Below are 12004 nucleotides of genomic sequence, written 5' to 3' on the forward strand. Positions count from 1 at the left end.
ATAGTTTGTATGCTTTTATTATATCCAAATGAATACCATGTTATACTTTCATTAGGAATCCCAAAATTATTATTGTTTTGTATTGTTCATGCACATGCTTCATAATTCTGCATGTGTGACTGTAAAATTATTTATGTGAGATGGTTATGTTTGGTGGATGCACAGAGTTTTTTATTAGTACCGGGAACTTTGTAAACCAACAGCTTCAGGTTCTGTGTTCCTTACAGAAATGGAATATATTTTTGGAGAAAAGGGGAAGAATAAGTTTTATCTCCTCTTTTGCTGATTATAAATATTGAAAATAAGCAATCTCTTCCTGATATTGTGTACTCTTAGTTGTATCCCATCAGCAGGCAGATGTGATAAACTTGGACCTTAGCTGCTTCATAGAGAAAGCACATATGCCTTTTTTAACAGTAATTTTAGACTAGAATTTGACAATGGGTGATTAGAGGACAATACTGCAAACAAATAGTGTAGAAAAACAGAATTCTCTAGTGTTTTTAGGCAGCTGGATGCTTCAGCTGTTTGCTCCATTAGAAGTATTATTGTTTGGATAGATCAAAATCCTTTCTGCTGAAGTATTTGTTTCTTCTCAATAAGCAGGCTTAGGGCAAAGGGCAAGGAGCGCGCAAGGATGTTGAGTAACACAATACTGTTTCCCCAATCCAACTGGATTTGGTGTTCCACCAAATCTTGGCCTAAGAACATCATATGTATGAAATCTTGATTTCTCAAGATGTTGGCTAGAAATAGAGGGCAGCCCTTGAGATGACACGGTTATCTGTTACCTCATGGTATTTTCAGCATGCTGGAGCCTACTGGCATGCAGTAGACAGCTCGGCCATAGAAACTGGGAGGAAGCAGAAAGTTTTGTTGTAGCAGTGAGAAAGGTAAAGCTTTTGAGTAGAGAGGTGGTATTGGTTACATGTTATTGTTGCTGTCACCAACTTTAATTTTGAATTAATGCACCTTTGGAGAATGGCTTATCCCTTTCAGAGCTATTGTTTCAGACTATAACGGTTTTGTAAAAATGCTTCGGTTTTCATTTTCATGTTTAATTGTAATCCTGTTGACTTGAAAAATAAATTATCTAGAACCTTATTGTACCTCTAGTATGAAACAATCATATGTATGAACATTGAATGTGTATGTGCACGGAGTGGGCAAAAAGATGGGGTGCCTGGCAAAACAGCAATGCAGAATCTTCCATTTAAAGATTTTTGGAGAAAACTATCTCCTCACATAGTACACAGACTTAACATGATATAAAGGTGTGTTTTCATAGTTCATGTTTAGGTTCTTTGCAGTGCAGTTCAAAAGGGGTAGGAATATCTTTAGTTTGCCAAACTATGTGTTTTTACTAAGCGGATGTAGTAAGAAAGCAGATGACTTTTCTTCAGGTATTCTAAGCACGGTCTATTTGCACCAGCAACTTTGGTTAAGTGTTCTGGTATGTTTATGAAATCCTTCTGTAACTATTGTACATTGCATTCCAGTCCACTCCAGAGGGTTGGGTTTTTATTGATTGCTTTTTTTCTTCTTTTTTTCCCCCCAGAGTGCTATTGGTAGTCATGTTTGATATTTGATCCAGTATCTAATACCAGGCACAACTTCCCACTGGATTTCTAGGTTTTGTTGTTTTTCTTTTTTCCTTCCCTAAAACTACTTCTGTGCGTCTGTACTTACGAACCTGATCTTGGCACTCTTTCCAAAATGGCTATATTTGCACCTCTTTGTTCATATTATGATGTCATTGCTGCTTTTCTTTTTCATCAAAATAACTTTTCACTTCTTTAATTCTTGTTTTTTTCCTAGCTCTCTTAATATGATTCTCCTTTCATACCTTTGTGTCTTTCCTCAGAAAAATATCTAATGTATGAATTAAATAGAACTTTCTAATGGTAGATATTTCTGCAATTCCTACTGAGGTTATTTTAAAAAAATAAAAACTTTCTGTGGAAGCTGCCTCTGACACTGTAAACTACCTAATTTCCAGCCAATGTTGCATGAAATTGGTCTGTATTACTAATTATTTTTGTAACTGAAGATTAATTAGAAAACACAGATTTCTTGTGCAAAGATGGATGAACAATCTCGTTGTGCTGACCTCCTGAGATATGTCTGCAAGAGTTTTGCTTTTTAGCCAGTTATAATCTCTTGAACAGCGAATGTATACTGGCATTAACATTATTGCAATTCTAAGGTTAAGCTTTTCCAACAAGTCTTTGCTGGGCAGTGATCATACTCCTATTTCACAGCAAAGTCTATAATACGACATTTCTAAATTTTGTGGTTTAGAAAGAGCTTCATCTTTAAATACTCAATTTATCTTCATTAGAGTCTGATCTTAATTTAACAGCTGTTTTTATTGCAAAGATATTTGTGTAGAGAAAAGATTTAAATTTTCTGTTTAACTTTTTAATTCCTCAACTAAAAAATTATTTACTTTTGCTACTGAAAGTAGAAAAATGTGTATGCATAGAACATCCCTAAGAAATGCTCTTTTTAAATCCAAATACTTGAGAAAACTTACTTGCCTCGAGAAAGAAGGTAGTTATATGCCTGTGGGTTTTTAGGGGCAAGGGATTGTTTGTTTATTGAGAAAATAAAGTAGGAAAACGGAGGCTTTCACCTCTCTGCAAAAAGATGATGATCTCTTTCCCTTTGCTTGTGTTTAGACTTCTGTAATTTCTACACACTAGAGGCTGAATCATCTAACCAGTCAGGTCAATCCTAAGTTCATCTCCTTCCCCCGGTAGATCCTAGTTCCGGTTGTATATGCGTTGTTAGATATTGCTAATAACTGTTCTGATCTTCAAATGATGTGCAGAAATACAGGAATTCAAAACTTGCATTTTAATAGAAACAAAGTCATGTTGATAAATGGCAGTTGTGCAGATAAAACTCCAGGGAACAATGTTGAAACCAAATTAATTTATCCTCTTTAATTTAAATGTATGACATAGAAATTAGTATTCTTGCTTACTAGTCAGAATTTTTTTTTTCTCTTGAGGCTTCATTCTTGAAGGCATATGTGTAAGAATAGACCAAGGAGTCATAAATCGTAGCTTTAAGTAGATTTTTAATACTTTAATTTATACTACTTGCTAAGAAATTAGTCAAAGTTTTTAATTTTAGTCTGGGTTGTTAAGTTGTGTTTTTATGTGAGTATCTGCAACAGGAATCCCCAAGATCCTTGTAAAACATTGGCAGGCTTCCCCTTGAGTGGTACCGTTTGACACGTTCTTCACTTTCAGTTCAGAGAGCAAGATTTTTAACATGGGGAAAGAGAGGGCAAAGTTGCCAAACTAATTCCTGCCTTCAGGTCCTGAAGATCTCCTTTTATTTCCATTTTCTAAACAACAAATGTTTGCAGTGTTAAATGTATTTGAATGCTGTCGCACGAATACACAATGTGAACAAATGGTTGGGCTTGATGAACATTTTAAATTGCAGTGTTTCATCTTATTTGCATATTATTGATAGCGATATAACAAAAAGGAAGTATAGTGGCCTTCAGCCATGAGAGCATCAAACTGATGAAAGTTCTCTTATCATATCCTTATGTCCCTAATATACCAGGTCCTTGAAGTGTAAAAATACTGTGTCTAATAAGTATATAGATATTTCAGGTCAGAGTCCTTAGGGATGAGGGTGGTTCTGTTGGTTATATCTGTTAATGATTCACTAACAGATTATATAGTTTTGTGTTATCTCCCATCATTAAGTCCTTCTGCTGTTTGTCTCTGATCAATGCTGAAATGAGTATCATAATTGATTTTAGTTTTTCTGGGTGTTTCTGTTTTTTTGTTTTGATACAATATAAGAAATGCATTCTCACAGCATTTGGACAGTAGGTTGTTTCTACAAACACACTACACTGCAAGATTAACTTCCACTTTTATTTTATTGGCAGCTTTTTGTTCACTGGTTATGGTGCTTCTTGACAAAGCTGAGTTTGTTCTATACTGGTTTCTCCACGAGGCAGAATTTGAGATTACCTTTGTTGCTGTTGTATTGCACTGCTGATGGTTTCCTGTGGACTTCATACTAGCCTGCCATCTTTAACTTAACATTTGTTGTTCCTCTTTGGCACTAAATAATCCTCTGTCTGCTTTGATTTGGCTTACACCAAGCTGAAAGTGCGGAGTTGACTGGCTGCTGAACAATACAGAATCACAGAATGGAAGGAACCTCTGGAGATCAGCTAGTCCAATCCCACCCCTGCTCAAGCAGGGTCACCTAGAGCATGTTAGACAGGGTTGCGTCCAGGCGGGCCTTGAAGATCTCCAGAGAAGGAGACTCCACAACCTCTCTGGGCAACTTGTTCCAGTGCTCTGTCACTCTCACGGTGAAGAAATTCCTCCTCACATTCAGGTGTAACTTCCTGTGGTTCAGTTTGTGCCCGTTGCCTCTTGTCCTGTTGCATGGCAATACTGAAAAGAGTTTGGCCCCATCCCCTTGACACCCTCCCTTCAGGTACTTGTGCACATTGATAAGATCCCCCCTCAATCTTCTCTTCCCCAGGCTGAAGAGGCCCAGCTCTCGCAGCCATTCCTCGTAGGGCAGGTGCTCCAGCCCTCTGATGATCTTCGTAGCCCTATGCTGGACTCTCTCCAGTAGCTCCATGTCTCTCTCGTACTGGGGAGCCCAGAACTGGACACAGCACTCGAGATGAGGCCTGACCAGGGCTGAGTAGAGCGGCAGGGTCACAAGGGAATAGCATACTGTGTATACAGAAGACTGCGTATAGGAAAGCTAGTACGGCAAGTTAGTATGTTAGGCTTGAGCAACATTGAAGATCATTTCTTATTAGACTCTGATGAACCTAAATGAAGATGAAATGCAAAATTGCACTGCTGTTGTTTGTTTAGTTAACATGAAAATGTAGAGGCTTTCTACTGGAATTAATTTTAGTAGAATTCTTTCCAGTGCCAGTACGCCAGCAAATGACAAATGCCTTCACCCAGCTTGAGACAGAGGACTTCGTGCTATATAATGTCTCACTTTTATCAGTTGAGTTTGTTTCATTGGTTGTGGGGTTTTTTGTTTTGTTCTTTTTTGTTTTTTAAGATTGCTCATAAAATATTCTACTTAAAGTGATGTGTACCTGAAACTACATTTTGTGTGTCTGGGAACACTGTAATATTGTGCTTGACTTCATAATAGGCACAGAAAAAGTAAGACAAGCTCAAGACTGCAAAGACCTCCATGTTGTAAACCCTGACTGGCTCTGGAGCTGCTTAGAGCGCTGGGACAAGGTTGAGGAACAGCTTTTTCCCTTGAAGGATGACTACATCAAAACACACAGGTAAATGGGGACTTAGAGGAATAGGGGTCATGAAAATAGGTTGTTCATACAATCAACTTACATTGTTAATGCAGCTATAAAATCAAAGTATCTGACAAGACGAAAGTTCTGTGATGTTTGCAGATTTTATGAAAGACCCCTCTGTTTTTGTCCTTTCCTGTGCTACTTAAACTGAAGACGGTTAATGAGCTGGGAGGCAGTTCAGCAGCTGTCAGAATTCAGAGAAACCTGTGGTAGCAGAAGTTTCTTCGGCAGTTGTATTCATTAACTATATTCAACAGAAAGAGTTGACCTGGTCAGTTAACCCACAAACACAGGGAATGCTACAATGGGGCAGGGGCATCATCCATACTGCCAAATGAGGCAGGTAGGTGGGGGGGGCGGGTACGGACATACTTGTACAACCTAAGTCTGTGGAATATTGCATTTTTTGAGTCCTAGCAGTGAGGAGAAAAAAAGAAACAGAAAGCTAGAGCAGAAGAAACTAAGTGGGATGGAAGGCATGAAGAGGAGCAAAAACTGGAAGAAAGTACAGGGCCAAAGAGAGTAGTGAGAGAGTCCATGGAGGTTTTGGGGTGCTAAGATAAAGAGTTGAAGGAGAAAGGATGAAAAACGAGTGCACTAGGAAAGCAGGAAATAAGACAGCCAAAAACTACATTAACAAGGAGAAAGTCAGGGGCTTCTAAGAGCGATCTCCTTCAGGAAAATGCAATGGCTAAAATAACTCATGACAAGATAGTGTAGTTCCAGCTTTTGCTTCTTCACTTGTTTGAATAGTTCGCATAACAGCATCTTGCAAGCCTAGTAGGGAATATTCTCATCCAGGTTTGAGTAGGGAGATACATAGCATATTGGATTTTCTGCATTAAACTGTTGCTGGTTACTGAATGACTGAATAGGCTAGACATTTGCTAAAGATTTGCTTTCTGCTTGAAAGATACTATCCTTTGGAGGGTAAAATGTGTGTGCTTATGTCTTGGATTCCAAATGCACCAAAAAGTAGAAGCATTTGAAAATGAGATCACTGATTGAATGGGAGAGTAGATGGAGACCTAGCATCCCTAGAACTTAGTAAGAGAAATAGCTTGTTTATGACTTGACTAAGGACATTTTTTGTTTAAAAAGTGCTACGAGATTTTTTTAACCACCACGTGGAATATTTATATGAGATGTTTAACTGAGGCCTGGCCTTGCCAGACACCAGGCTTTCTAGCAGAACTGTACAGTGACCTGCTAGCATCATTTTTTGATGTTTAGGTGAATGTTACTCTTTGTCTATCTTAATTTACTCTTCTGTTTCATTTAGATATGATGATATTTCTTTGTTTCAGATGCAATATACATTAACTTCTTACATTTTGTCCCCAAACTTAAGTCAGTGAGGACATCGTAAAATGCAAAATCTTTTATTTTATTAACCTAATATGCAAATTCCTGGCGAAAGATTTTCCCCTTAATGAATCTGTCTGAAGTAACTTCTACTGATACAGAGTACTTATGAACTAGGTGAGGGATGAACTCTGAGAAAAGTTACATATAAAATGAATTTAAGACTAGGAAAAAGAATAAATAAGCTTGAAATTGGTTGACTTTATATGTTAATACTACAGCAATACTACTTCAGAAAGCTAGTTCATGAAAGTATATATTGAGTTTTGTAGTACTTCTGATATTTGTTACAATATGGTTAGTATTTTTTCCTATAGCATTGGTTTCGTAGTGTGTACACATGCTATTAGTGACTGATTTTTTTTTTTCTAGGATTCTATTTTCTTTCTTTTTGTTATCCTTTCTCATACATGGATAGTATGCCATAATGGCGGTTCCAGCAGACTGATTTCTGAGTATTTTTGTTGGCACTTCCAAAAACTATTTTTAAAAATAGCTGTATATGCTAACAAATGAATTGGATGATTAATACCATGTATTTGTTTTCTCTGATCCATGTTGAAGAGCAAAGATTTAGATCTGATACAAAAGCATGCTTTTCTCTTTATAGCATATATGCAGATTATCAAGCTAATCGAACCGTATTTGATACCACCTGGAAGCAACTTCAGCAACTTTATATGTTAAGACTATTTTAAAGCACCTTTAATTTTTTTTTTTTAATGATGTAAATATGACATTTGCATTTTTCTGTTTTAAATTCAGTGAGACTTTCATGATGGGGTGGAGGAGATTGGAAAATTTCTGGGAAAAAAACTTCTTTTTCTTCTCCCCTATTTCTTCCTTTAGAGAGAGGGAATACCCGTCTTCTGACATTCTGGTTAAAAATAGTCTATTTAAACTTATAAAGCAATTTTTTTCTAAACTTCATCCAACAGAGAGAATAGCCCTGCCACGTTTCCTGATACACACAGCACATTCCAGACTGCTCTGTTTCATCCGACACCCATCCATCCAAAGTCTCAGCCTGGTCCTGAAGTTCGACTTTATGATCCAAACACTGGAAAGCTAATCAGGAAAGGCTCTCAGACCTCTGGACAGTCTATGTACATCCAGTCTCCAGCTCCACCCCTCACCTTACCAGTCCATGGTGAACACTCATCCTTCAGGTACATAAAGCATAGCTAAGAATCACTTTAATTATATTTTCAGATGTTGGGTTTTTTTTTTAATTTAACTGCTGTTATTTTTGCATTTGGTCAGATTGTCATCTTGTCTTTGGTATTTTTTTTTTTTTTGTTTGTTTGTTTCCTAAAAAGACTAGACTTACAATACTTAGCCTATGAGTAAAAGAACATTTAGCTTTAGTGAAGTCAGTGACTTAAAATTCTACATTCTTTATGACTCACTTAGATACAAGTATAAACTCCCAAAAGATAAATGTAGTGTGCAGTCTGTTGTGTGCTCTAAAGTATACTAGAATAACTCAAGCCCTAAGTGAGGCAGGCTAATGGTCTCTTAAATCCAAATCCAGTATATTAAAATTTGTTTAAAATATTTCTGATAGCATTTGGTTTTGTTTGTAAACTTGACTTAATTATTCTTGCATTTTATTTTGAGAAATATAAAGAATGAGAGAAGAAGAATGTAGCTTACTATTGTTAAATAATATTGTAAAATTGAATATTATTTAATAGAATCATAGCATCAATAATTTTTAGATAACTAAATCAAGACACTAAAGCAGGAGGAGCAGGTCTGCTTTTTGAGACATAAGGCTTGTGTCTGGACTTTGCCAAACTTGAAGTTTGTTAAGTAACAAAGGCTACAAATATCCCTTAAGGATGTATAAAATCTATCTCTAAAATTCATTCCTAAGTAGCTGTATCAAGTAAGACTTTAGCAAGTAATACTGACTCCAGCGACAAAAAGAAATAAGTATCCAATTGTGTGCTAAGCTTTTCTCTTTGTAAAATTTGATCATAGTATAGCAGCTATTACAAAATATTTCAATCTCCTAAGCAACTGCAAAAATACAAAGCACAACTGTAAATGCACATAGTTTTCTGCTTTTCTCCCCCTGTTCTCCCTTGGGTTTTATCACTTGTGTTGTAAAGGTTTTGTGTATTAGTATGCCTTACTTACGTATCCTTTGTATCTTGCTGCTGCGAAATTATTCCAGTCTATTTAGTCTTTCTCATTTTTCATCTTTTTATAGGCTTTTTCTTATTTCAGTATTCCTGCTTCTGCCAACACTGTTCTTTTTTTTTCTCCAGTCTCCTTTCTTTCCAGTTTAACTGTCTCTAAAATCTGTATTTTACTATGACACATTAAATGAACAGGAAAACTTTAAATAGCCAAGAGGCAGCCAGTATCCAAAGAGGAGCTGAAAAACCTTTTTTGTTTGTTGGTTATTGAGAAATGTGATTTGTCGAGAAATGCAGAGAGGTGGGAAGGTTTTATATGTGTATAATTGTCACCTGGCACTTTCAAGATGCTTTGGTAAGATGGTTTATGTTCATATGGATGCATCATTCAGTGCTTTAGAAAGTATAGTTTTCAATGCCTATTCTCCCTTTTTCTGTCAAAAACTGAATGAAAAATTATAATGACACCTAATTCTATTTGTCTTTAATACAAAGGTGCATCTTTATTTGATTGTTCTATGGAAAAGAGGGGGGAAAAATGTACTTCAGCTGGCACCTTAGTTGAGTTTCTGAGTCCCGGGTAGATTTTGAGGGTGGAGGGAGACTGCATCTCCCTCCTACCCCTTTGTTTTATTGCACTTCTAATTTTTTTGACTGCCATTGCTCAGTGTTCAGGTGATTTAATCTATATAAGAACTTAAATCCAATTAATCAATGCTGCAGCTTTACTACATAACGAAGCAACTGTGTATCTTAAAATAGCTCGCTTTCTGACATTGGGAAGTAATTGTTTTTCTCATTATTTCCCATTGATTTGTTTCAAGTGGTAAAATATCTGACCTGTAAACGCTGATTTCTAAATTGAAGCATGTTTTTAGTCCTCAGAGCAGTTCAGCTGTCTTCAAATTCAATTGTTATAGTGAGAAATATCTTGGTAAAGTATACAAGGAAAGCAGCAATCAAATACTGCTTTAAGTTCTCTGATGTTTAGCTAGTACAGTGCAGAACACAAAGGCTGTTTAAAAAATAACAAAGAAATGAACATGAAGAGTTTTTCTGTGTATTGGTTGAGCACGAGTTGAGGCAAAATTGTATAAACCATATCATCATCATCATCACCATCATGCAAATATCTATGATAGCTTTAAAAAAGAAAGAAAGCAAGCTTTGCAGGCAATTTTAAATCTGACACAGTGCTTTGCTTTAGAGAAAATTACCTTAATGTAGCAATTTCTTGGTAGACAGCAGTATATTCTGTGTCCTGACAGACTTTATGCTCATATGTTCACCTCCTACAGAAAGATGAGAACACCTTTAACTAAGTCATTGAATTTAAGCACAGGTAGAAAAAGCTGTTAAGAGCATAGCAGTTGCAAGGTTAATATAGTTGGGGGGGGGGGAGGAAAGCTTTAGCAAGCACTTCTTTATGTACAAATTAATCAAAGTTTCAGCTTTTTAATTTGCCATGTCTCTTTTGAACATAAATATGGATGCTGTCATTTTGAATTCTGAAGCAATATGGATAGAATCTGCATTATTTTATCTAAAAGAAATTTTTGTTCTGAAGTCTTTCTTTCTTGGCACTTTTTGTAGACATAAGCCTGTCTGCAATCCTAGATATTTTAAAATATCTACCTCCTCAAGTCTTTAGTGTACTTTATTAGACAAGATGAATGCTAGTAATTCAGTAAGAGATGAGGCAAAGTTTAGAGAATGGGTATAATTTACATGTGAGAAGCTAAAAGAAGTACTCTGATTCAAAATAATACAAAGATGCATTAATGTTTGGTTGCAACAGGTGGCTCAAGCAGATGCTGGTGGCTGAAAAATTTCTTGGGGTTTCATATAAACTAATTTCACTTGTAAAATTTCAAGTCTTAATTTGCATGCTCAGTGTTAGTTTTTTCCTGGCTACTGTTATCAGATTTGACAATGAAAAATACAAAGTATTAAGTTTGAATGATTACTAGACCTTAAATATTCTTCATGCTTTCATGGTGGTAATACTTTCTTGACACAGTATCAGGGCAAGAGCTAAAATAGTAAGATGCTTGTCATTTCCCTGAATGTTGCACTCAGCCTGTGTGTAGTCAGTTCTAATGCACGTGTATGTAATTGTGCAGATAAGATTGGCAAGTGCCAGCCAACCTGTACAGAATATTGTTTTACTTCTGGAAAAGTACTCGTGAAACTCAGCTGATTAGAAAATGCATGTCAATTCCAGCATTTATATGTCTTTTAGATTTGAATCAGTGTAACAAGCAGTTGAAAATATGAAATCTGGAAAATGTCTTTGGTAAAAATAAAAATGTTTGTTACAAACTTCAGAGTAGTTTGTTTATTTTACCTTTTGGTATGCTTTGGTGGGAAGTCCTAGTATTTCCTAACCAGTAGTAGTTGGAAAATACTGGAAAAAATCTGACAGTAGTCTTGAGTATACTAATACAGTTATTTTTAATAAAGCACTTGTGTCTGTTAATAGTAATGTGACCAATGTGTGTAGTAAAGGCTACATCTGTCCATGTAGACCTAACTTTCACAGCTGATGGAGTCTTCAACCTGAGACTTGTAATATTTCTGCATATTACTGCTTCAGAATATAGAACTTCAAAGCTATGCCTACTGTTCAACAGCTTTGGAATTAAACTATCAATACAGTTTTCATTTAATAATGATGCAGAATAAACCCTGCCTTTGCCATAGATGATTTTCTTTCTAAAGAAGATGATGTTCTTTCTAAAATATTCAAAATAAGAATATAAATAAGATTTTAATTATACAGAAGCTGCAAAAAGAGGAATTCATACTATCATATTGATGACAGTGAGTTCTTCTTTTTAAAAAAATCTTTTTCTAGTCTAAGAAAATATACTTGGCTGCCTACTACCGTATGTAGTTTAAGTGTAAAATTCTTGGCATGATCAAACTTTTCATGTATTTTTTAGGCGGTAGTATAAGATGCTTATATCTTGTGTTTTGTCATTCTCTGTTTTACCAATTATTTAAATCACTGTCTTTCTCTTGGCTAGGATACCTATTAAAAAAGCATGGAAATCATGTACTTAAAGATCCCTTTGGAAGATATAGTGGGAAGCTTTATTTTTCCTCTTCTATTTGTGAAAATTATTGTCTGAGCAGTTTAACAGAAAACAGA

At 35.8% G+C, this 12004-nt stretch overlaps 1 protein-coding gene across 1 annotated transcript in view; it reads left to right on the forward strand.

The window, feature by feature from the left end:
• Positions 1 to 12004, forward strand: part of CTDP1 (CTD phosphatase subunit 1) — a 110434-nt gene that overhangs the window by 34837 nt on the left and 63593 nt on the right. Inside the window, exons 9-10 of the mRNA XM_062569888.1 lie at positions 5173 to 5314; positions 7642 to 7872. Of these exons, the coding sequence (XP_062425872.1) occupies positions 5173 to 5314; positions 7642 to 7872 (373 nt within the window). The remainder of the gene's footprint in view (positions 1 to 5172; positions 5315 to 7641; positions 7873 to 12004) is intronic.

The sequence above is a fragment of the Rhea pennata genome, chromosome 2 (assembly GCF_028389875.1).
Source record: "Rhea pennata isolate bPtePen1 chromosome 2, bPtePen1.pri, whole genome shotgun sequence".
Lineage (NCBI taxonomy): Eukaryota > Metazoa > Chordata > Aves > Rheiformes > Rheidae > Rhea > Rhea pennata.